This window comes from Electrona antarctica, assembly GCF_951216825.1.
Source record: "Electrona antarctica genome assembly, chromosome: 11".
Lineage (NCBI taxonomy): Eukaryota > Metazoa > Chordata > Actinopteri > Myctophiformes > Myctophidae > Electrona > Electrona antarctica.
This window is the reverse complement of record NC_136792.1, coordinates 15,386,919-15,413,019: the sequence shown is the minus strand read 5'-3', so window position 1 is coordinate 15,413,019 and position 26,101 is coordinate 15,386,919. Positions and strand designations below refer to the sequence as shown.

The 26,101-nt window shown below is 43.0% G+C and overlaps 2 protein-coding genes across 3 annotated transcripts; both read left to right on the top strand.

Moving 5' to 3' along the window:
• Nucleotides 1-1,867: 1,867 nt before the first annotated feature.
• LOC306932324 (uncharacterized protein) lies at nucleotides 1,868-7,888 on the top strand. Its single transcript, XM_079514079.1, has 4 exons — nucleotides 1,868-2,064; nucleotides 4,439-4,622; nucleotides 4,787-5,529; nucleotides 5,930-7,888. Exons 1-4 carry the CDS (start codon nucleotides 1,988-1,990, stop codon nucleotides 5,970-5,972), a joined length of 1,047 nt encoding a protein of 348 aa, XP_079370205.1. The 5' UTR covers nucleotides 1,868-1,987; the 3' UTR covers nucleotides 5,973-7,888.
• Nucleotides 7,889-11,233: 3,345 nt separating this feature from the next.
• On the top strand, nucleotides 11,234-16,460 carry LOC306932789 (THAP domain-containing protein 5-like). Of its 2 annotated transcripts, none has more exons than XM_079514716.1 (5): nucleotides 11,234-11,356; nucleotides 12,771-12,891; nucleotides 13,114-13,883; nucleotides 14,851-15,037; nucleotides 15,991-16,460. In XM_079514716.1, the coding sequence occupies exons 1-5, from the start codon at nucleotides 11,283-11,285 to the stop codon at nucleotides 16,114-16,116; spliced, it is 1,278 nt and encodes a 425-aa protein (XP_079370842.1). In that variant the 5' UTR covers nucleotides 11,234-11,282; the 3' UTR covers nucleotides 16,117-16,460. The 2 variants fall into 2 exon arrangements, with proteins under 2 accessions (XP_079370842.1, XP_079370841.1); XM_079514715.1 differs by having other exon boundaries at nucleotides 12,771-12,954.
• Nucleotides 16,461-26,101: the final 9,641 nt, after the last annotated feature.

Sequence of the window (26,101 nt, the reverse complement as noted above, 5' to 3'; positions counted from 1 at the left end):
CTCTCTCACTCACTTATACACACACACACACACACTGATTGTGAACAACGTACCACCACCCTTAAGGCTCATACATAGTCTGTATTTCCGGTGGTGGGGTGACCACCGAACTACAACATGACATCACGAGCCGCGGTGAAGAGCAAACCACCGCCACCGCTCCAGCCCCTCTCTCTGTTTTTACTCACCACCGCTTAACGTTATTTCAGCTCCGGTGGTCAGCTCACCACCGGAGCGGTGGTCACCTCACCACCGAAAATCCAGACTATGAATAGGCCTTTACTTAGAATCAACCTGGGGACCACTGTTGTGTTGTGTGGGGATATGGGCTAAGATTAGTGCTTTTGTAGCACTTGCTATGCATCCCATGTGTATATATATATATACAGTGGGCTCAACCAATGGTCCATTGACTACTAATCAATAATCATTTCCTAATAATGACTCAACCAGACAATCCGGTGCACTTCCCCCTCTTAGGATTCTAACTCCCTTTTTCTGTTGAATTTCTTGACCTCCAACTTGTCGGTAAATGTCTACATGGACGGTCGTCATAGGTCACCAGGTCATTCAGTTCTCAACTAGTTTCTCAACTATATGGAGTGACATTTTTAGAAATCAACAAATCCTACATTGCTAAATGAATGGTCAGGGACCACACCACATGTAATACTTCCAGGGACCACCTGTTGAAAACCCCTCCCTGACCTATATAGCCGGGGAGCCACAGGCCCAAAAGTGATGTCATGACATACTTTTTATTTGTGTTTTTTCTATTCACTTGGTCATTAAGGTCCACAGAATGAGAGGTCTGCTCTGCCGGAAACATCGCGAAAAAAAGTTATGGACATTTTTGTATAGGCCTACCCCACCATGGACATATTAGACAACCAATAGGCTATATCAAGGCAATATTTCATCATACTTTAAGTAGCATAAATGTGACATGTCAAACTAGGGGGTTTTCGTGATTCTGAATCCATTCCAAGCATTAGTTTTGCACGAAAAACACTCCTTGGCCTAAATTTGGCCATATCCACTTGCCAAACGTTCGTTTTCCACCTTTTATTACAAGAAGCATGCGTGGATGGAATATTCAGTTTCAAAGAATGCGGTCTTTTGTTTGTTTTGCGTGCCGCCACTTCCAGAATGACAGCAAGTCAGTTAAAAAACAGTTATATGGAGCAGGCTGTGTGTGTGTGTGTGCGTGTGCGTGTGCGCGCGCGCTGCTGTAGGCATACTACCTATAAATAACTCATTGTTAGGGGTTAGGCCTAGCGGTTCCCAAACCTTTTCGTCCATGCACCCCCTGTTACCTCCCGACCTAGCTGATGCACCTCCCGAGTCCCCAGTCCCCACATGGGACTGGGGAATATAAATTGCATAAGCTATATGGAGACATAGGATATAGCCTATTTCCTTTTTATCCACATATATGCACATATACCGGTATATGAACCTGAATATGGCATAATGATAATATATGCAGCATATGGCATAATATGCAGCATAGGCTATATTATGCATTACTTGCCATATATTGGCATAATATGTTAATATATTTAAAATAAAACCATAGCACCACCATTAGACTTTTCATGTCGCGCACCCCCTAGATTAGAAGGCGCTTGCGCACCACAAGGGGTGCACGCACCACAGTTTAGGGCACTGTAAAAAACGCAAAAAGAATAAAATAAAGGTAAAAAAAAAAAACGCCCATGAGTATACCCCTACTTTTCATGTGATGAATGAACATGTAAGGTAAAAACAAGGCAACAATCGCACCCTACGTTTTCCTTAAACGTGACGGTCACGCGTAGTTTGCGTCACACGACAAACACACGCAAAGCTGTCTGCGGCGCGCCCACCTGCTGCCTGGAGACGATTAACCAGGCTTCACCAGGCTTTCCAAGACGCTTCACCAGGCTTTCCACCTCGGAGAGGAGACGAGAGTACAGTAGAAAGACAGGAAGGTGACAACAGGACGATGAAGTATTGTTGTGTGTCTCACTGTAAGAATGACTCGACAAACAACGACGATGACGAGAGGAAAAGCTTCTACCAGTAAGTATGGACACACGCACGGCACGCACACACACACACACACACAGACACAGACACAACACAGTGACACGTGTGTTTATCCGCGATACCACACAGAAACACACTATGTTTATGCAATGTAAACTAAGCACATTTACTCAAGTATTGTAGGCCAACTTAATAGTATTTATTTGTTTTTACTTTACGGCGATATTTCCAATTTTCAATACTTTTACTTACTTCTGCTCCGTTTATCTCAGATGCTAAATTTTATTATAGCACCCAACAATATCACACATATCACACACAAAGGTAATTAACCTATAGCTTTAAAGTGTGTTGAATCATAGGCTATAAGGTTTCATGTAGCTGTTCAATGCCAGGTTGTGTGTTGAAACGATAGGCCTATTAGTCATTCTTTATCCGCCAGTGGATTAAAAAGGCGGCCACTTGGTCTAAGCCTCAATGCCCTTGGTAACTGCTTTCACCCATGCATAGGTAAACATATTCGGGAAGCCGATTTTGTGTGTGTGTGTGTGTGTGTGTGTGTGTGTGTGTGTGTGTGTGTGTGTGTGTGTGTGTGTGTGTGACTGTGTGTGTGTGTGTGTGTGTGAGATCTACAAGCTCACAACAAAGCTTGACAAATATTTCAAGTGTACCATTGTAGGCTACTTGTGGTGTACTTGGTGGTTCAACTAGTTGAATAAAGTGATGCAATGCACACACTCTTGATGATGATGCCAGTGCCAACCATTCTCTGCTCAGTGCACCGCCCTGCCCTTGGCTTATCGGATTGGTTGAAATGTGGACAATGAGTAAATAGCCAATCAACTGTTTTGGGGTAGAGATGAGGGACCAAGCACCACTATACGGAAGCATTCATTTGTATTGCTCAGTCAATGGCATGAAAGCCTGAGCTGTTTTTCAAAATAAGCATATATTAAAGTTGTCAAATTGTTACAACATTCACCTGGGAAAGTGGGAATGTAATTTCACTCTTCCTCTCTCACTCTTTGTCTCTCTCTCTCTCTCTCTCTCTCACCACACACACACACACACACACTGAGCTGATGATAGATTATATATATTTACGATAGCCTAACCATTTATTACATAAACTCATAAAACGGTAATCGATCAATGCGATCGTGATTATTTTCAGAAACTAGAGGGTATGTGTTTTAATAGTTAATCGATTAATCGCTGTTAAGAAATAAGTCAATTAAACTTAACGGTTAACTAATCGTAATTAATTGAAAATTATGCGCTTCTATCATTGGGTGGTTTTCTGTGAATGTAATGCTTTCTGCACGTGTGTGGCCGAGGAACGAATAAATATTTGATTAAGGAATATAATTTGCCTTTGTATTATTTCTGTGTATCAGAAAAATTTATGTTAGACCTTGAGGGAAATTAAGATTCTCAGATCTTCTTTACAAAAATGCCGCTTATCAACTAATCGGTTAATCGATCGATAAGCTTACCAAAATGTATCAATTAACTATTAATCGATAATTCACATACCTACGTCTGACATCATCATCATACCTGGAAGTTATGCGGGAACGTCTCCAAGTAAAAATAATACTTTCTGGCCTTGACAGCCAATACATTCAAACAGAAAATCTGATTGCATTAAACAATGTTAAACTCACTTTGCCAAATTGTCACTCACTTTAGACATGCGCATACCCTCTAGGGCCCACTGCTATCCGTCTGCCCCTGGGCAATGCAGAGCCCCCACCAAACAAGACAGGATTTGACCACCAGCCCCATCAAAAGATATTGATTGATTGAATACTTTATTCTATTAACAGTTTGCAAAAAACACCCAAAAAGCTATTTCCATTGTGGTCCTGTCATTCAAGACATATAAAGACATACATTTACTACACAAGTGATCATCAATACAAGGAGCAGTAAAAACAGAACCGGAACTTTCTTGGTCTAGTATGCCCCATGGCAAATTGACTCTCAGACATATCATGAAACACAATGAAATCGCCACACACAGTATTGTGCATTTGTTGGCTGTATCTCGTATTATCAACCAGCAAGAGTCCAATATTTAACAGTGAATGTGAACACAACGTGAATATCTCTGCTTTCTGGAAGAAACCACCTTACTCCAAAATGTAAACATTTCAGGAAATACAGCTCAAGTGGAGTTAGGAGGTTTTTGTCGAAGTGCTTTTTAATACTTTCCATTGGTTCAATATGTATTTAACCAACACACAGATGTAAAGGGTGTTCAATAGTTAGGTGGTTTCTTCTGGACAGAAATGATATGCTCTTGGTCATTATTTCAGTTATTTAAACTTGCTGAAAACTATCTTCATGGTTGATGTCATTGTCATCCCCTCTAACCAAGCGTGTGATCTCCACTGTGTTGTAGATTCCCTCTACAGGAGCCAGATAGGTTACAACAATGGCTGAAAAACATGGGTCGAGAAGACTGGACTCCCTCCCAACACCAGTACATTTGCCATGAACATTTTACAACGTCTTGCTTCAAAGTACATGAGGGAATCTGCTACCTTGAGAATGACGCTGTACCTACAGTGTTCAAGGCACCTGTGGTAAGACAGGAGAATGAAACATGTACTGTGTTGTGTACTAATTTCAACCATAAATTAATTCAAAATTGGTTTAAAATGAACAAGGCCAATGTTAAACATGGCAGCTTGGCTATATAGTCTTGTATCACAGTCACTATATGATGTGTGCTTGTCCTCATTTCTAGAAACGGAAGAGCATAAATCAAAGTCGGAAGAAAGCCAAGCGGCTCAGATGCAACGTTAAAGGAAGGACACAGCCAGTGGCTGTCACTGCACCGCTGGGCAGCAGCAGCACTGTGGAACCACATGACATCAAGGACACCGTTGACTTTCTGAGGACTGACCTGCACCCGCCAACATCGGTGGATAGATTTGACACGGGAATGGATGTCCCTGTGACCTTACTCCAAACAATGGAGGATGCAACTGGTCTTGACAGAGGAGAGAACACAGCAGTGGTTGTTGTATCACAATGTCCTGCTGCTGAAGAGGAAGATGACTTGCTGAGCGGGATCACCGCTGCCATTCTAGCTCATCAAAGAGAAATGTTGGTGAGTCGCGAGTCGCTGACGGGCCATGCCGTGGACACTCAGACCGCTTTGTGTGTGGAGAACGCCACCCCTGACATGGAGGAGCTGTCCGTTGTACCCAGTGACCACGAAGCTCAGGCCATGGCATACTTTGAGACGATCCCCAACCTTTTTTTACACTGTGCGCCGCTGTCCATGCCACCTTGCGCCATCTCCCCAGAGACGGTACTGTCGTCTGCCCTGAGCTCCACGCCCATTGTGTCCACGGTCCCCATAGTGTCCAAACATACACTGGACACTATGTTCCTCACCACGGAGACGCTGGACACAGAGGGAGAGCCGGACACCCCCGTAGAGGGCAGTACTGAGCAGCAGGAAAACCAACTGGAGGAACATTGGTGAGGGTGTGTGGGGTGGGGTGGGGTGTGGGGTTGGAGAGGGGGGGGGGACTCCATAGGAGATGCAGTTAAATCTTAATCTAAACACCACAGCAACAAACAAGTCAGTATTGTCTACTATCGCACACAAATTAAACCTAAACTGATGCTTCACAGTATTTGGTGATGGAAGTTGCATTGCTGCTTCGTATGTTCCTAATATGTTTCACATTGTAATATATTCTCCTCACAGCTACCACAAGAACAGCATGCCATGACTTGAAATTATGTGATTCGTCATTATCACAGTACTAAGGGAAAACATTTTGCAGTTGCATATCATGCCGGTGTGTTTTTTTATTTAGAAGGCATGACTGTGTGAACTGTGAACTCATCCCAACCTCCTCCTTCCTTTTCACAGCCTCCTCAGAATGCCGGCCCCATGGCATACGCCCACGCGCTAATACAGATGGGAACGATGTAGAGACGGAGGGACAGGGTGCTGCGGTGTGACCTGACACCGACGACCTCCCATCTGACCTGAACCCATCACCCACCTACGTCAAACGTCACTCCCTCCCTCCCTCCACACACGGGTTGTCTCCGCAATCACATACTACATACTAATATAGTTTGTATGCTTTTGTTCAACATACTTTCGTTGCTTTTTTAATTTTATTTTTAAAACCTTTAAAAATATGACCCGTTGTGAGCTCGTAGATCGGCTGTTTTTCTGCGTCACTATTAGTAGGGCATTCATGCTGTAATAGTTCCCAAATGAATGCATTTAGTTTTCACATACAATTACAGTATCTACTAAGCTTTTCTACAAGTAAAAAGTATCCCCTTCTAATTTGCCATGCTAGATGGTATGTTAGTATATGATTTCGGACACAGCCACACTCTTGTTCTGTCTACAACCCAAAAACCCTGTTTCGATTAGTTCACAGTACACTGTGGTGTAGTTTAATACTTATACATCAGTTAAACCAGTGGTTCTCACCCAGTGGGCTGGGGCCATGGGGATTTTGCAAATAGGCCCCTAAATTATTAGAAAAACACTACAATACGATAAACGATAAAATAATATTAATATTGTAAAGAAAATATATAAAGGCATTGTATTTGTTTCTTTTATTTCTCTTTTTTTTTCTTTTTGTGAAATGTGATATGCTAAATATAAACTTAAAGTAGGCTATATTATTGTTTCTATTGATCAAAGCCAGATCTCGATCGATCATAACATGCACACCGGCCACCCATCTGGCCACTTAAAACATGTGGTTAAATGATCAGATGAGTAGGCTGCAGACACTTGCAGTTGATGTTCAAGTGGGCCCTGATCCAGAAAAGGTTGACCTGGAGCTACCCAGTCAACAACTAGATGTTTTCTTTCTTCCCTTTGTCTCTTAGAAGAAATACAGTAGTAAAAAATTATGTTTAATGTGTTCAGACAGTTTATAAGTTATAATTGCTATCGTTTTGCACTGCTACCCTGTCTGTCATTGTGCCACTCATCTGGCAGCTACTTCCCCCTAGCACAGGGGTTCTCAGCGTTTTTAGCTTGGGACCCCCGGAAATGCTTTGGCCATGTCTCGAGACCCCCCCCCCCCCCCCCCCCCCGCCCGCCCTCACAATTCAAATTGGCTGCTACAACAACCTTAATAGAAAATACATCATAAATATATACTGAAACCAGATATAGTCATTAAGGAAAGCTTATGTGTGTACTATGTAAACCCTAAAGAAAAGCAAAGGCTCGCAACTCACTTTTGTAATGCTCCACGTATTTTATTCACAATCACAGCAGGCAGGACATACAATGTTTCGACCGGTATTGGTCTACTTGAAAAAAGCATTACAAGTGAGTTGCGAGCCTTTGCTTTTCTTTATGAGTTAGTTTAACAGTTTGACTCAGCACAAAGATCGGAGGATGTGTGCTGATGTTCTATTTTACTATGTAAACCCTTACTTTCCATTTTCCAGACATTCAGTTAAAAAAAAGTTTATTTTTTATTTATTATTATTATTTATTTACCTAGTGCACAATCTACTGTCCCCTGCTAGCTTTGCTGTAAGACAAGCACTAGTGCACCAGTAAACACAATTGTGTATGTGCGTACATACTCAACCTACGTATATATTTTGTGGGTTAAAATGTTTGGAAAGAATTATTGAATATTAAAAAGGTCTAGTCAAGTAATTTTTAGAAACTGCTTTACATATTTATTTCTGTTTTGATGTACATTATACTGGTAGCTTGATGTATAACTCAAACAGCCCATGTATTCTGTTGGAGAAGTGTGTCTTTGCACTAACATTATGATGTCCTATGTACTATGACCTTGACATTAAACCACTTCGCCATATTTCAACACTATCTGCAGCACTTAAATTATATAAATAGTTTGAATGTAATTTTAAGGCTTTGCTTATTCTGAGATGAGATGCAAAGCACCCATGGTGGATTATCGAACAGGACAAATGCAGTTAGTCTACTTGGCAAGGTTTCATAAGCTTATAGATAGAACATAAATGCAATCGTGTATTGTTATTGACCCAAATATTCTCAGGCCAAGCGATGGGTACCAGGCAACACAGATGCAGTTAAAGGTCTGGGAGTTTTGGAAAAGGAACAATGGCAAACAAGCTTATAGGACAACCTCTGCAGCCTTGGTGCTACAAAAGTGCTCAAATCTGAAGATATATAATACTACTTAACTACTTAAACCCTATTGACCAATTCCCAAGTTTGCATCCCCCCTTCTCTCTATGTGACTCCCATTGGAAACCATGTGACTCCCATTGGAAAAGCATTGTGGTGGCCTAAAAAAAGCTTTTGTCTGGGTAAAGTGGAACGGGGTGCTGTCCATGGTCCTGAACCACTGCGACACTGAAACGCTTGTTTTCTCCCGATCAGTTCCGAGGTGATGTTTGTGACTAAAGCCTGGTCTTTCTAATATAACCCCATGCAGGCACTGCGGTCTGCTTAATTTGTTGTCCAAAGTCTTAAATCCATCCCTGCGAATTGGTACGGCAAGGCAAAAAATTACCCAATGTTGTCTATGGAAATGACAGTCGGCAGTCGCATATAGTGTGCGTCACCCGACAAACAGCTGATCATCAGTGTTGCCATGTCTGCTTATTATAAGCTACTTTGGGCTTGTTTTTCTGTAAAGTCACTTTGAAATATCGGTAGTTGCGGGTAGCGTGCCTTAGACTGTCTCTCGTAGATGTATTTATCGATTCTGACATCTAAATCTTAGGCTAAGTTGCGGGTTGCTTTTCGGGGCCTTATTTCTAAAGTCTGTAATTTGCTTATTTAGACTTGCTGCAAATTGCTAGAACTGTCCGGCTGTCACAAAGCAGTCATATCTAGGGACCTCAAAACCTACTCTAGCGAGGCCTTGAACTGGAGAATCTGGATTGGTCCGATGAGCTCAGTAGTAGTCGAAGAAGCATGGCTTGGCTTCAAAACCAAATTTACATCAGTACTAAACAACATGGCTCCTTTGAGAACCATCAAACCTGCTCGGAGCCATGGATGAATTCGGACATACCTGTACTGACTGCAATGAAAGCCAGAGACAAAAAATGCTCTGAACTTCTTAAATGCAAGTCCAAGCTAGCCATGCGCTTCGACAGTGATCTCCAAACCCAACTGGGCATCCTAAAAACCCAACGAAACAAGCTAAGAAACATTGCAAGTACCATGACCAAATCCGCAAAAAGTAACTATCAATGATAAAGCAGAGGAAAACAAAAACAATCCTCGGGAGCTCTGGAAGCTACTAAACAACCAGCTATAGGCTGTGGTCCAAAAACTAAAAACCAGGTTTACAAACAAATGTAAACGCGTTTCGCCCTAGTAGGCCTTCCTCAGCGTTCCGTTGTCAACTGGCAATGGTAACAACTGAGGAGGTACTTAAAAGACTGAGGCCCCATTTACACTGGCAGACAAATCTAGGTTTATCCAATTGGTTTAAATGACTCCATGTCACATGACTCATTTAAATTAATCAGATTCCAATCTGTATGTGGCTCAGATCTGATTCAGGCTGGATTTGGCTGCCAGTGTAAATGGGGCCTGAGTGCCCTTCAACCCCACAAGGCCACTGGCCATGACAATATTCTCAGAGACTCAGCCATCTCTATAGACCAATTATTTGTTTACAAACATTGGGACTGGGCGCAGCTGACTGTTTCATGTAATCAATTCCCAACAGTTCTCCAAACCTGTTGTTTTGGGGAGCGCTGGTTTCAGTCCATTCAACCTCCTCTTGTGACTTGGCTAGTGAGATGCACCTAGGGTACATTTATACTTCAAAGCCCAACAGTGTTGCGCACAGAATACAGCTGATATACAAGCTCACATCGCATCGCAAATGCGTTCATGAGCGCACCTCCCGTTCTTATGACAGCGACTGGAGGTGTGGTTTTGAGGACAACTGTTTTGAATTGCTATTATTGTTCAAACAGAAACCAAGGATTATATATTTCAAGGGCGAGAGATCACAATAACATCTTCCTCCACACTGGGAGAAAAACAGCATCTGAAAGTTTGATGGGGCATTTTTTACACGTGAGTGCAGTTAGAACTTTTCCATTGCATCTTATGAGAGGTGGTGTTCTTCTGCTGCCTTTATGCGCGCGCATGCCGTTTCTTATCAGTGTGACGTCGTCTGATAAACCTTTCCGTCAAACAGGGAGTGTCAGGGATTTCCCCAAGATTTCAAACTGGCCAAAGTAACCCGCCTGCATAAGAAAGGGAGCAAATTAGACCCCGGCAACTACCGCCCTAGTTAAAAATAGTCTATGAACAGGTTGAAAAGTATCTTGCCACTAATAAATGAATGTAGTTCCAATCTGGTTTCTGAACATCCCACTTCACTGACACATATCCTCCTATATTTGAGTGACCACATCAAACAAGAGGTGGATGCTGGAAAATAGTGCGGCATGGTCATGCTGGACCTCCAAAAGGCTTTTGACACCGTGAACCACTCCATACTGGTTAACAAGCTATAAGCAATTGGTTTTGATAGCACATCAGTGAGCTGGATGCAATATACCTGGTGGGGAGAGAACAGATGGTGGAGGTGAATGGAACACTGTGAATGGAACAGTGCAACCTTCATTCATTTTCGACCCCTCTATCACACAGAACTATGTTTTTTGTGTCCATATCACTACTCCCAACAAATAGTTCCATGTGATAGAGGGGTCAAAGTTGAACGAAAGTTCCGCTAATCATTTTTAGAAATAGGTCAACAATTCAAATTACGTCAGTTTTGTGAATTAATTTACTTTTACTGCGTGGCCCCAGTGCCCCCCACAAAATGACCGGAACTACTTAATATTGACCAAAACCAGAGCAGAACTCCCACCACGGGATTCGGGCAATAAATTAATACAGTTGCAACCACTATATTAATGGCAAGTATTTCATACAGCTTATACATTCTAAAAATCTGAACTATCCCTTTAAAGCACTGGTTCTCAAACCCCTGGTACGAGATTTGTTTTGTTATGTTTCAAAACATATTCCAAGTCCAAAATATTCTAGACTAGCCCATGTATCTGTATTAGTCTATCTATAGCTAAAGTGTAGTCGCTTCTTTTGGGGTTGTTTTCATAGACCTGGCTGCTTATTTCTGCTAAATCTGGCAACACTGCTGATCTTCGTTCGTTCGTGGTGCGTCTGGTATGCCGCCACCGGCGCCACGAGAGGACAGCGACGACAAGGTGATGAGGACAGAGGACGTGAGGACGACATGCCCAAGTATTGTTGTGTTTCTCACTGTAAGAATGATTCAGCAAACAATGACAACCGGAAAAGCTTCTACAAGTAAGCATGCACTCACAGCAGCAAGTGTTTTTCAACGTTTCATTCTATCACACTTTTTTTCTCCTGCAAACTGTTAATAGCCCATGTTCAATCAATCAATCAAACAGTCAAGTGTTGCTGCTCTGAATGACGACGATACGTCCACTAGAGGGCAACGCTCACCTCGGCCTCACTCGTCACTCCCTGAACCCACCTCACCCCTGCCCACTTTGACAGGCTGGAATGGCTTAGGGTTGACGACAGAGTACAGCATCTTTGCAATGGGTCTGGTCCACAAGATTCGTTACAACACCACCAAGATACCCATGTACCTGTCTAAATACTACTTAATGTCAATGAAGTCCGCACCCACAACACCAAGTTCAACAAACCATGTGCAACCCAGATTCGGCACAAACAAACAAGGGACAATTATTTTCGCTCCTATGCCACCAAAATGTGGAACGCCCTACCAACAGTCATTAAGACATGCGAATCCCTTGACTCCTTCAAAACCGCTCTCAAAGGGCACCTATACTGACGGCTGCAATTCGAAACTGACCCCTGTAAAATCTGAATCCCCCACCCACCCCTTTTTCCCCTCACTGTATATGTTTTCTTTTCCCTTTTTACCTCCTTGTGATGATTTCCTTTTCTTTGGCTATTATAGAATTATTAAAAGTGTATATTTGTACGTCTCTAAATGTTATGATGAATTGAACAAGGTGAACCCTCTTAAACAAGTGTAGTGCTTTAAAGAAAAAATAAACGATCCGGGCACTCAAGGTTAAAATGAGGAGGATTAGGATAGCCTTTATTAAATTAAAAAGGCAACTGCCAACATGTTTCGACTTTCGACCTAACCGGTCTTCATCAGGGCAAGAATGAAGCAGGCAATGAAGCAGGGCAAGAATGAAGCATTTGTCACTCAACCAGTGTGATCCGGCCCGCCTACTGTATCCCGTCATTTGCATGCACAGTTGCACACACACATACAGACATACTAGCCTTATTTACTGCAGCAAACAACCTTTTACTTATATTGACCCTATAAACAATTTAGTATTAATTTAATGTTGTGCCTGTTGTGAGCTCAGCTTATAGATCGGCTATTTTTGGTTATTTGAAGTAATCAAACTAGCAATAGAATAAATGTTTGGAAGCTTCTTCCTTAAACTGTTAAACATGAATGGTCTCAGAAAAAAAAGCAAAGGCTAAAGGATAATGTCTCAAATCTGAATCAGATTTCTTCAACTGGTTGTGGAACCGCAGCTGAGCAGCAACATAGGTTTTAAAATGATAATACCTAAACATCATCAATAAACTCTAAGCCATAAGATTTTATTTAGCTTGATTCCATGTGTACTCTGCCTCTTCCTGTTTGATGTCATCACCTCTCTAACCAAGTGTGTGATCTCCACTGTCTGTGTTGTAGATTCCCTCTACAGGAGCCAGACAGGTTACTACAATGGCTGAAAAACATGGGTCGAGAAGACTGGACTCCCTCCCAACACCAGTACATTTGCCATGAACATTTTACACCGTCTTGCTTCAAAGTACGTTGGGGAATCCGTTACCTTGAGAGTGACGCTGTACCTACAGTGTTCAAGGTGCCTGTGGTAAGACAGGAGAATGAAACATGTACTGTGTTGTGAAATTAATTCAAAATTGGTTTAAAATGAATAATTCCAATGTTATACATGGCAGCTTCCACTAGTCTTGGCTATATAGTCTTGTTTCATAGTCAATATATTATGTGTGTTTGTCCTCATTTCTAGAAACGGAAGAGCATAGATCACAGTCAGAAGAAAGCCAAGCAGCTCAGATGCAACGTTAAAGGAAGGACACCCATGGCAGACAATGGGACACAGCCAGTGGCTGTCACTGCACCGCTGGGCAGCAGCAGCACTGTGGAACCACATGACATCAGGGACACCGTTGACTTTCTGAGGACTGACCTGCACCCGCCAACATCGGTGGATAGATTTGACACGGGAATGGATTTCCCTGTGACCTTACTTCAAACAGTGGAGGATGCAACTGGTCTTGACAGAGGAGAGAACACAGCGGTGGTTGTTGTATCACAATGTCCTGCTGCTGAAGAGGAAGATGACTTGCTGAGCGGGATCACCGCTGCCATTCTAGCTCATCAAAGAGAACTGGTGGTGAGTGAGTCGCTGACGGGCCACGCCGTGGACACTCAGACCGCTTTGTGTGTGGAGAACACCACCCCTGACATGGAGGAGCTGTCCGTTGTACCCAGTGACCACGAAGCTCAGGTCATGGCGTACTTTGAGACGATCCCCAACCTTTTTTTACACTGTGCGCCGCTGTCCATGCCACCTTGCGCCATCTCCCCAGAGACGGTACTGTCGTCTGCCCTGAGCTCCACGCCCATTGTGTCCACAGTCCCCATAGTGTCCAAACATACACCGGCCCCCTCGTCTGCACTGGTCCTCACCATGGAGACGCTGGACACAGAGGGAGAGCCGGACACCCCTGTAGAGGGCAGTACTGAGCAGCAGGAAAACCAACTGGAGGAACATTGGTGAGGGTGATACCCATAGAGTTATAAAGGATTGAGAGCGGAGGACTGCCCCGCCCCCTGCTATTAATTTCAATGGAAGTTGCTCAGTGGCGTTTTGAAGCACCCAGAAGAACGGTCTACTTCTGCATTATTTCGATTTGGACACCAAAATTTGGTGTCCAAAATGTGGAAGTGCTCAATGTTAAACCCCAGCTGCACGGAGTTTACTTGTGCTAAATGCACGGTCCCGCCTGCAGTCCCAGCTCTGACCAGTAGGGCTGAGCGCTTCAACGTTGGCCAGCCATTCTGGGGGCTTGGTGATACCACTCACTATCATGTAAGGGATAATGAACAGTGTGTCGTCATTATAGAGAAATTAACCTCACCGGAGGTTCTAATCTGCCACAAAACAATCATGACCGACTCACTATTCATTATCTCTCTTATTACACATTTACTAAAGAAATCAACAATGTGACACAAAATATAATAATATTATTGATTTTAAAAGGATTGCATTGCTTGCTTTGTCATAACGTGACGCCACGTTGCAACACTTGAGTTTGAGGTTTGTTGTAGAGGGAAAAAAGGAGGGGGCCAAATTACAGACCCCTGGGAGACCTGAGTCAACGAGGTTTATAGGTTTCAAGTGGTTAGAGCTAAACTGATGCATCGACTCGTAACATTTGGTGATACATGTTGCATTGCTGTGACCAACTATGTTTCATGGAGTGATATACAGTATCATCTCTGTCGGGTGGAAATCTATGTCCAAAACTGTGACTTTTCAGGATTCAAATGCAAAAGTACTAAGCACATCTACATGCTCGAGTTTCGAGCTATAAAATCTGCTGCTGATCTGACACTTTTGTGTGACGTTGTGGTATAATTAAGTAGGCTGTTAATTTACAACAAAAAAAATTGAATATAGAGTTAGGAGGTTTCTGCCCGAAGGCAACGTTACAGTATGTTCTTCCTTCCCACACAGCTACCACAATAACAGTCTGAGCAAAGAGCAGCTGGAGGCCATCGTAGCCGAGCTGCAGAAGAAGGTGAAGGTGCTACAGCAGCGGCACCGACGTCACCTGGAGAAGCTGCTGGGTCTGGAGAACACTGTGAAGCAGCTGAGACACAGCAATCTGCTCAACCACGAGAGGCTGCAGCTGCTAGAGAGGGTGAAGCTGCAGCACAAGGGTTGTTGATTTCGTCAACTACCTTTTTTCTATTATGATCCTCAGTACAGTACACATACAATTTACCCTGGGTGTGCGTGTGTCTACGATGTGTGGCCATCCAGTACACATACTATTTACCCTGGGTGTGCGTGTGTCTACGATGTGTATCCACTAGTACACATACAATTTACCCTGGGTGTGCGTGTGTCTACGATGTGTATCCACTAGTACACATACAATTTACCCTGGGTGTGCGTGTGTCTACAATGTGTGGCCATCCAGTACACATACTATTTACCCTGGGTGTGCGTGTGTCTACGATGTGTATCCACTAGTACACATACTATTTACCCTGGGTGTGCGTGTGTCTACGATGTGTGGCCATCCAGTACACATACTATTTACCCTGGGTGTGCGTGTGTCTACGATGTGTATCCACTAGTACACATACTATTTACCCTGGGTGTGCGTGTGTCTACGATGTATATCCACTAGTACACATACTATTTACCCTGGGTGTGCGTGTGTCTACGATGTGTGGCTATCCAGTACACATACTATTTACCCTGGGTGTGCGCGTGTCTACGATGTGTAGCTATCCGTTACTACATGTGAAGTGCACAATACTGGGTTTAAAAACACAGCTGAAACATGAAGTGGAGGCTGTCAAATCCTTCTGCCCATTGCGTGGCACCGTAACTAGGATTCGCCACCCAAAGGGCGGCGAAATTCTAGTCTTTTTACAAAGCTTTATTTTTATTTTTAGCTACACCGGTTTTTCCTTTTGCCCTCATGTTTTAAATGCCTTGTTTCTGTTTCTTAGATCTTTTATAGTTGTGATGTTTTTTGATGCATATTGTAGCACTTTGAGATTTACACAAATGTAAAGTGCATTAAATACAATCCATTATTATTATGATTAACTCCATTTTCTGTTGTTTGTCCTGCACCAGGCTTACATCCAGGCGAGTACAGCAGGACCGCATACCGGGGAGTGGGACACAGTGGCTGTCAAATACCAACAGGATGACGGTGCTTATGTTTACGCCCCAGAGCACGAGGGAGAGCAAGAAATATGAATATGGACTAATAGAACTCCATTACTTTATTGTTTCATTACTAATTAGTTTGGTGACCAAAATCCCTGACACACTGAACGCATCATTGACGCACAAGTCACTGACTGTACAATTCAAAAATGGACTTGGACTGTTTATAGAACAGTCAAACTGTGACTGGACATCCCTGCAGAGTGTCGATATATTCTGAAAATGACTATCATAACGTTATACTGGAAAATATGTTAAACACAACAATAGTGCTAAAATATATTGACATTTAGCTGGAATAAACAATGTCCAAAAACAAGTCTTTCCAGATGAAGGTCTACTCTGATCAGTAAGTAATATAGTATAAGATGCTACGTATATACACCGCAACAATTATGTGCAATCGCACAAGTGCTTCCAATTCTATTTCAGGTCACATGGATTACATTTCAGGATCATAATATGACAGTCGCACTTTCGAGCCCCGTATCTTTTATTAATAGACGCCCAGGACAAATGGGCTGACACGGTCAATTTCCAATGATGTGTGAGACCAAATGTAAAAATTGCACCATATTCTGTTAGGACTTCAAAGTTGACATGCATCAAATAAACTGTTCTCCTTTCAAAAAATAAAATCAGCCCATACTCAGCCACTCAGTCCAACAACCAAAATAATTCAGATTCAGATTTTTCTGCATATTGTAAATACATCAACGATGCAATTATAATCAATTTCTAATGGGTGAAGCCTTTGCCTGGAAGAGAGGTCATCAAGTGGTCTCCAACCTTCTTATAGTGTTTCAACCATCAATCACTACACTCTCCAGTTGGCGGGTCGAGCAGTGATTGGCCAAATCACTGACCCTCTCATCCAGGCTTCCAGCTATAGACGAATCCATGGAGGGGCGCCCCGGGCGAAGCCATCACCGAGGTGCAACCAGCACCAGCTATATAGCATCAGCTACACCTGGCCAACAGGGAACCGCATCCATGGAGCAGTGCCCTGCCGGCCAGGTGCAGCCAACCAGTGCTGACCACACCCCAGCAACCGCTGGTTCGGTTGACATAAGGTAAGGTGTTTTGTGCCAAAATCACAACATTGGGCAGGTCAGAATCTCACGATACACTTGTATTCATAGCGATCTATGATCTACAATTGCACAATGTTTCACATTGTGAGCTTGTAAATGTGTTATTATGTTCGGTATTATTACTTTTTTTTTATTTGTAGGGGAAAATAATTAGTCTAGAACTCTAGACCAATGATCTTTGCTTTTTCTGTAAAAGGTCAAATAGAAACAGACTAGACAATCAGGAAATTACATTTTTTAAAGGGAAAAATCATAGCATGCTTTTACATTATTATCTTTTATTGAAAAATCACACCTGTGTGAAGTGAGGGGCGCTCTTATCATCATACATCATCATACACCAGCTCATTCTGGCCAAACACAATTCTCGTCCTCACTTTTCCGTCTTCACTTAATCACTTTTATCTTCAATGTTTGTGTTTACACAAACCTGGAAAGCTGGGCATAGGAGGGGCTAGCACCCCTCAAAAAAAGTAATGCTATGTTATGTACTGCAGTGGTTCCCAAAGTGGTCCTTGAGGGAGTTCCAGGGGGTCCCCAGCTAAATGAAAGTTAGGAACCAAATGGACCCTTATGGGTCTGTAACTCTGAGAGTGTACAAATGGAACCCTGATGGGTCCATTTGGTTCCATTTGTACACTCTCAGAGTCAGGACAACTCAAGAATGGATGGAATATATATTTATTGAATATAAAATGAGCAATATATTTATTATGGTTTGGCAATGAATTGGATCTGCTTTTTAGGTACTCAGATCAAGCGCATCAGTCCCAACCATAGGGACTCCGAATCCCCCGTACCTAAACAGCAGATCCAAAATGACATGGTGGTAGCTGGGGTGGAGGTGGGTGAGCAGCAAAGGTTTAGGCAGGTAGCAGTGCAGCAGTATCAGTGTGTGGCTGTGTGCAGCAGCAAACAAGCAGATTGGGCAGTGCAAACTTCCAGTTTAAATAGCCGGTATGAAGATGGAATGAGTGTGTGATTGAATGAAGTGAATGCTGTGAACGTGATGCTGAGGCGGCCCAATCCGGCAGCAACTGCACTGAGGTTTCCTGACTGAACTTGCTCTGCGACAGGCGCGATGCTCATTTAAATTAACTTTGATTTTACAATATACATTGGGGTCTCAGAGATAGAAATGCCATCAAATGAGGGGGGTCCTTGAAATTAAACGGGTTGAGAATCACTGCTAGAGCCATACAAATCTTCCATATGGGGGTCCCTGTCATATCTTTTCTAATGGGTCCGCTGGTCCGTGGGCTCATTAGTGTCAATTTGGAGATCCTTGACATGAAAAGGTTTGGGAACCACTGATGTACTGTATCATTAAGGTCTTAGTGTAGTACCAATCATTTGGGGCTACACTTGCCCACATCTTGGGAAACACAGCTGTAGACTGAAATGGATAATTGGTACTTTCCTCTGTAGCCTCCTCGGTCTGTGTGCAGTGAGAGCTGTTCTCCTGGAACCTATCTGGCTGTAAGGAAAGGAGAACCTGTCTGCTGCTTTGACTGCATTGCTTGCTCTGAGGGAGAGATCAGCAATCAGACAGGTTGGTTTACTAGTTCATAGCCTGTTTATTAAGTCCATCCATCCATCCATCTTCAACCGCTTATCCGGAGTCGGGTCGTGGGTCAACAGCTCAGATCTGGTAGGATGTAACAATGTAGGTTATGTTTAGGAAAAATAATTTACTTTAACCTTGATGTCTTTGTTAGACTCTACAGAGTGCATCAGTTGTCCAGAGGACTTCTGGTCCAATCCCCAGCATGACCACTGTGTCGCTAAGCGCGTGGAGTTCCTCTCCTACCATGAGCCCCTTGGTATCTCCTTGACAACCATCTCATTGTTAGGCACACTTATCAGTGCCGTTGTCCTGGGAATCTTCATCTATCATCGAGACACGCCCATGGTGCGCGCCAACAACTCAGAACTCAGCTTCAACCTTTTGCTGTCACTCAAACTGTGTTTTTTTGTGCTCACTTCTGTTCATTGGACGTCCAAGGCAGTCTGGACTTGTTAGCTGAGGCATGCAGTATTTGGGATCAGCTTTGTGCTGTGCGTCTTGTGTATCCTGGTAAAGACTGGTTGTGTTGGCTGTGTTCAAGGCCTCCAAGCCTGGGGGTGCAGACATTATGAAGTGGTTCGGTGCTATGCAGCAGAGAGGAACAGTTCTGGTTCTTACTGCCATCCAGGCAATAACCTGCACAGCCTGGCTTGTGTCTGCCTCACCGACTCCTCATAGAAACACACAATAACTCAGTGATAGGATAGTGTTTGAGTGTGCATTGCAGTGCTACTAGCTTATATTGGTTTACTGGCACTCCTCAGTTTTGTCCTAGCATTCATGGCAAGGAATCTTCCAGACAACTTCAATGAAGCAAAGTTAATCACTTTCAGCATGTTGATCTTCTGTGCCGTAGGGATAGCCTTCATCCCAGCATATATCAGCTCTCCAGGCAAATATGCAGATGTAGTGGAGGTCTTTGCTATTTTAGCATCTAGTTTTGGCCTTTTGGTGGCACTCTTTGGACCAAAGTGTTATATAATAATTTTGAAACCCGCGAGAAACACTAAGAAGTCCGTTATGGGTCGCAGTGCCACCAAGACGTAGAAGCAGAAATTCAACTAGAGAATAGAAATTGTCAAATTCCCAGGCAGTGTTCTCTTTGACTTGGCATCTCTGACTATGTGCTGTGTGCGTGTAGACTTGGCTCCGGTTGATCAGCTGCTATCCATTGTCCTAATTGTCATTAGTTAAGCACCTGCTTGCTGTATGGGGGGAATACAAAGTACAAACGTATTGTCATCAAAAGTAAATGTACTCAAATATTCCAGAAATTGTCAAGATTTAAAAAATGAATTGCAGATCGAATAGCTCATAACATGTTCCATTGAAGATCAGCTTTTTTTAATAGCCAAACCATAACACAGTTGTAATAGTACAGTAAAAAGTACAATATTTGCATCTGATATAGGGGTGGCCATTTGGAGACATTTTATTAACCGTTTACCTAACCATTAGCTCTATTTTTTTTACCCATTAAAAAAAAGACAAATAACCTACAACAGGGTTCTTCGAGTCCCAGTCCGCCCGGAAGGGGAAATTAGCAGCCACAAGATTCCAAAACAACAAAAAGCACTACTGTACGACTGTATTTGTATATGAGTTTCACACATTTTTGTTTTTGTAAATATTTTACAAAATTACTATTATTGTCCTTAAAGCAAAACAATATGCTAATCGAGGGCTTTCGGGACACTAAGAAAAACCCTATCATGGATAGGCCTATACACATTTTGTTATGGGATGTACTCTCGATCATGCTGTATTTTGTTTTGAAACCTTATCATCAATCGTGTATTTTAATAACTTTTATTGTTGAGTTTTCGGAAACGTACTTATACAGGTATATTCTATTGAATGTGTTTTAAGTGATTCCCCCCCCCCCCCCCCCCCCCCCTGCTTAGGCATGTATAGTAGGCACCGAGGGGTGGAGAGACTGGTTTTGTCCCTGGGGTTGGTTTAGATTGCTCCTTCCCACTCCCAGGTGTTATGCATGATCATTAATCAATGATTTTTGTATTTGTTCTTCTTTCTGTCATTACAATATTTTGCCTGATGAATAGCTAACGGTTGAACGTTGCAGATTTTTGCCAGTTAAATAAAGTGTGTGGATATATGTTCCTTCCTTCTTGAATGTATTACTATTGCACAAGCATTGTAAATCTCCTTGGATAAAGGCACTACAGTATATAAATGCACCATTTACCATAGAGAGAATTGATGGCTAAACAAATGCATTTATTGTTTCATTATGTAAACACAGTAGGCCTGGCTAAAGCCAGACCGAATCAGTGTGATTTGAGTCTGGCTTATTAGCCAGGCTATAAACACAGGGCACTTACTGTACATACTGTAGTGTTCCATGCCTTTAAAGTGGCAATCTGCAAACTTCAATGTCCTACCCGGGATTCTGACCCTGGTCCCCCACTTGAGTGCTGAAATGCAGTGGTGTAAACTGTAAAAGTAAAGTACATTTACAAAGTACATTTAATTCAATAATTATTTCAATAATTTTACTACTCCACTACATTTCAGAGGCAACTTTAGTTACTAGTTACCTATTACAAAACATACATAAACCACTTCAGCCCTATATACATTTTGGCTATTTGAAAATAGTTATTTTCATTTGTATACATTTTAATTTTTTAAATAGGACATTCTGCATAGTGAGTACTGTAGCATGTGTTGGCTTACTGTGAGGGGAAGCTTCATGCAGTACCACTTTCCAACCAGTCAGTGTCCTACCAGACCACAGGATCTACATGTCTCTCATTGCAGAGCAATATAGAAAAAGTGCTCCTTAGAGCACAGGCCTCCTAGCCTGACACTCAGCCTGAATTTTCATTTCGTTTCACTCCATTATTCAGTCTGAACGCCCTCCCTACTACAGCCGTTTCTGAGATGGGCGTTGACAAAGAGGCAGTCTTCGGCGATTGGTTCACCCTTAACCAATCACAATAGTAGCAAAGCAGATGACAAGGCTCCGACCGCAGCAGGCTGAACTTAGCCGTGGTTGAGGGCATGTCAGCGGTTATGCGATTATGCAACAGTTACCAAAAAAAAAAAACACGTCAACTCAATGTCATTGTAACTAACATTTTCGAGCGAAAAAATAATTTTTTGAATGAGACTTTCACCCAGTATGAAGCTAAATGTGACACCAAAAGAGTAGCATAAGTTGCTATGCTACTGGCGCAGCCATGTTTGTTTGTGTCTGGACGGCGCTGTTGTTTTGACGTCATCGAGTTGAAACGACGCTGATTCGTCGGTCAGATTTCCAACCGAGTCTCAGACCTCCTTCGAGAGCGTCACCAGACCCTGAATCGCCTGAATATATTTTTTTAATGGGCGTGGCTAGCGATTCAGGGGCTGGAGCCAGGCTACAGGCCTCCACCAGGTCAGGATGTTTGTGATGTTTGGATGGTTTTTTTTTTGTCAGGTGTAAACCTGACTAAAATAGCGACCTTGGCACCTAGTCTTCATCAGTCATCATGATCCTCATTAGAGATGTCCCGATACTGTATCGGTATCGGAAAAGTATCGGGTTTAACCTCAAACAAATTGCAACACAAACTCTTTCAACTTTTTTTGTTTCATAAATATGTCACTAATAACATATCAAAAGTCCTAAGAAATCCAAGTAGGGGAACATATTGAAAAATGCCAAAATTGGTTTTCCCCATTGACGTGCATGTTAAACAGTGGTTTAAACATGTTAAACATGTTTTCTTGTCTAATTTCCACACAAAAGGTTCAGAACTGTCCACAATCAACCAGAAACTGTGTTGGATGCAGCTTGCGAAAAAATAAAAATAAAAATAAAAACCATTCAAGTGCCATTTTTGTAGGCTATATTAGGCTATGTTTACAGTGTGCACTGGGTTTTTAATGTTCATTTCATAATATGAAATGAACATTATATGCACATAATAATGCATATTATGCATTATTATGTGAAGTACTGTTTGTTCATGTGATTTTGTTGATGGAAAGCACTGCATTTTCTGAATGAAGGAATAATTGTTTATCATCATCATCATTGTCGTTGTCGTCGTCGTCATCATCATCATCATCAAAACGGGCCAATCCTGCAAACTTCGAAAGCCAATGTTAGCCAATTAGGATGGAATATGAAATATCGGACAATATCGTGACAAACAGAACCATGTTGGCTGACTTGCAACAAAACCTGGCTGAGGAATGGGATGCCATCTTATAGCAAAAAGTGTAAAAATGGCCAATAGGCCTATGTGTTGTTCTTAAATGGTGCATTTATATAGCGCCTTTATCCAAGGTGCCTTACAGAGATTGTGCATTACATTCAACCATTCACACACTGATGCCAGAGGAAACCATGCAAGGCACCAACCGTCTTGCTCAAGAATACTTCAACACTAACTCTGGGGGAGCCCGGGTTCGAACTGGGAACCTTGCAGTTCCCATCCGGTCACTCTACCTGAGCCACTGCCGTTGTTTTTTACCTTATTAGGGAAAATAGGGTACAATTGAAATATACGAATGAAAGGTTTGTCGAATGGATACATAATCTAGTAGTCTACATGAGATTAAGGTGCAAAGAATAGGGGGGCTTGTTTTCGATTGTAAATATTGGCTTCCTATAATGTTGTTTAACCAGTGCTCATGTGTTAGTTGCTTCTTTTGTGCTTGTTTTCATAGTTGCTTAAATTTCTCTCGCATCTGGCAACACTCAACACTGCCACCAACCTCTGCTCTATTTTGGATGTATTTTTTTGCCAACTGAAGGATGGTTTTCATTAAAACCTTAAAAACATTTCATTGTTTGTGTTGAGAATTGAGGGTCTGCTGGTTGAACTCAACACAAGTTGAACTCAACAGAAGGTGTGTTATTAAATGTGGGAACTGACTGCTGTTCGGAAACCCAAGCAGCTATTTGTTCTGTGTGTGTGTGTGCGCATGCGCGTGTGCGCGGGCACGTGTGCGACTGTGTGTGCGCGTGTGCGCGGGCACGTGTGCGACTGTGTGTGCGCGCATGTGCTTGTGCATGTGCGCGCGTGTGTGTGTATGTGTGTGTGTGTGCATGCGTGTGCGTGTGTGTGTGTGTGTGCGCGCGTGTGTGCGTGTGTGCGTGTGCGTGTGCGTGTGCGTGTGTGTGTGTGTGTGTGTGTGTGTGTGTGTGTGTGTGTGTGTGTGTGTGTGTGTGTGTGTGTGTAGTGTAATTAAATCTCCATCTCTCAGCGGCAGGGTGAAAGGAGATATCCCGTTGTGACGGGTCCTTTTCTTCTCCTCCTTGCCTTTTCCTCTCCTTCCTCCAGCTCCCTCGCTCTGTCTCGCGGGGTGGGGGAGACACGGCTGGGTCAGGGCCCGGGGGGTGGGGGGGGGGCGGGGGTGTTCCACAGTCAGCTGGCAGAGGGCCAGGCAGTCAGGAGAGAGAGGTGAACGGTAGCAGGACACCAAGTTCAACATTACACTGAACTCACTCCAACACTTAAAGGAGAATTCCATGCTAGAAGGCTTTCTTACCTTTATTTGTAGTTGTTACGTCCCCACCAAAGAGGTCCAGGTGTTATTTTGTGCAAAAGCTCCTTATTGGCTATTCCAAAACGTTTCAAAAGAAATTCCTAGAATTCCTGGAAACCTACCGGTACCTTCTTCATTATTTCTTTCCCGTTTCTTCATTGTTGCGTATATGTTTACTATTATTATTATTGATGCTGCAAAATGTCATGAGGAACCAGTACAAAATATGTTTCATACTCTTATGTACCTGCACACAACAATTGCCAAGAACATACTGTAAAAAAGGTATTTTTTTCAACAAATAACCAAAAATGCAATAAAACCTGGCGGCATATGATGCACATACAGAATATTAGCATTATTATTCACAATAGAGTATACATAATATAGTATATAGACCTATACACTTATTCCATAATATAATAAACTTGTTTCCATAGGTATTCTCTATTAGTGTTTTTGGTGTTAAGCACAGACTTTCTCTGTGAAAGAAATGTACTGTTTGTTCTTAGATTGACCTAACTAATGTACACAATCATTATTACCTCCTGTGAATGTGCGTGCGTGCGTGCGTGTATGCGTGAGTGCGTGTCGGTACGTATGTGCGTGTGTGTGTTTTGAAGCATTTGGCTGAGCCCAGAGCAGTTAGTTGTGTGCCAGAGGGGCTCTAAAGCCAAGCTGTACCTAACAGAGTTGTTTAACTTCCTCTGAAAATGTGTGTGTTTAGTGAAGAGACAGGCAGGCAGGCAGGCAGGCAGACAGGCAGACAGGCAGGCAGGCAGGCAGGCAGGCAGGCAGGCAGGCAGCCAGCCACACAGACAGACAGACAGACAGACAGACAGACAGACAGACAGACAGACAGACAGACAGACAGACAGACAGACAGACAGACAGACAGACAGACAGACAGACAAGACAAGACAAGACAAGACAAGACAAGACAAGACAAGACAAGACAAGACAAGACAAGACAAGACAGGGCGATGGAGAGGAATCAACATGGTAATGTAATTCGTAATTTGATTCAGCACACTTGGAAGCTGACCAGTAGAACCACAGTCTTCTTGTTGGTCACTGGGAACTGACCAGTACAACCACAGTCTTTACTTGTTCTGCATCTGCAACGACCTTCAGTAACAACATGCCTCAAACCAAAACAGAACAGAAAGGACCTAAAGGAGATGCAGCTGTTTGGACAGATGTTGAGGGGAGACAGAGACAAATGCACCCCATCTGGAGGGGTGTAGGTGGGGTGCAGCACCCTGGGATTCTGCGTACCTGCACTGCTCCCCCACACCCATCTGAAACAACAGCTCTCCCAGTAGGACACCTCGAAGTAACATGGTGACCGCTGGAGTGTAGCCGTGACAGACGCTTTCGACAGGAACACTTTCATTTGTAACACAGCAGTGCAACCCCGACCTCCCAGTCACAGGGCGGACACTCTAATCTGCTGTAAACTATAGCATAACATGACACACATACATTGGCCTGAAAAAACTTTCAAGTGGTGAATAACAAGTAACATACATGAATGAAGTTTTGTTCAACGCAGGTTCAGGAGGTTCACTGCTCAACTCGATCACTCCCATTCTCTATCTGCTTCTCCTAGGAGCCCCGAGGGGGGCAGAGTCGGAGCAGAGATTACTGACCGTTCGTCAGGCTCCCGAGACTACGCCCCCACCCTGAGTCTCGCCCCTCCTCGGGCTCCTCATCAATACACCTATCTCACTCGTGCAATACATACTGTAAAACTTGAGCAGAAGGTGTGGCCTCCTACTAGTAAAAATAACACTACACCAAGTAAGACGCCCTGAGGGCGAGAAGCAATACGGCACAGTTGAGAAGCAGG

Bases quoted from the DNA above. Each gene is read 5' to 3' on its own strand.
- LOC306932324 (XM_079514079.1), top strand. From the start codon at position 1,988: ATGAAGTATTGTTGTGTGTCTCACTGTAAGAATGACTCGACAAACAAC. The intron at 2,065-4,438 runs GTAAGTATGGAC...ACTGTGTTGTAG, and splicing joins GAGAGGAAAAGCTTCTACCA to ATTCCCTCTACAGGAGCCAG. The intron at 4,623-4,786 runs GTAAGACAGGAG...CCTCATTTCTAG, and splicing joins CAGTGTTCAAGGCACCTGTG to AAACGGAAGAGCATAAATCA.
- LOC306932789 (XM_079514715.1), top strand. From the start codon at position 11,283: ATGCCCAAGTATTGTTGTGTTTCTCACTGTAAGAATGATTCAGCAAAC. The intron at 11,357-12,770 runs GTAAGCATGCAC...TCTGTGTTGTAG, and splicing joins AACCGGAAAAGCTTCTACAA to ATTCCCTCTACAGGAGCCAG. The intron at 13,884-14,850 runs GTGAGGGTGATA...CTTCCCACACAG, and splicing joins AACCAACTGGAGGAACATTG to CTACCACAATAACAGTCTGA.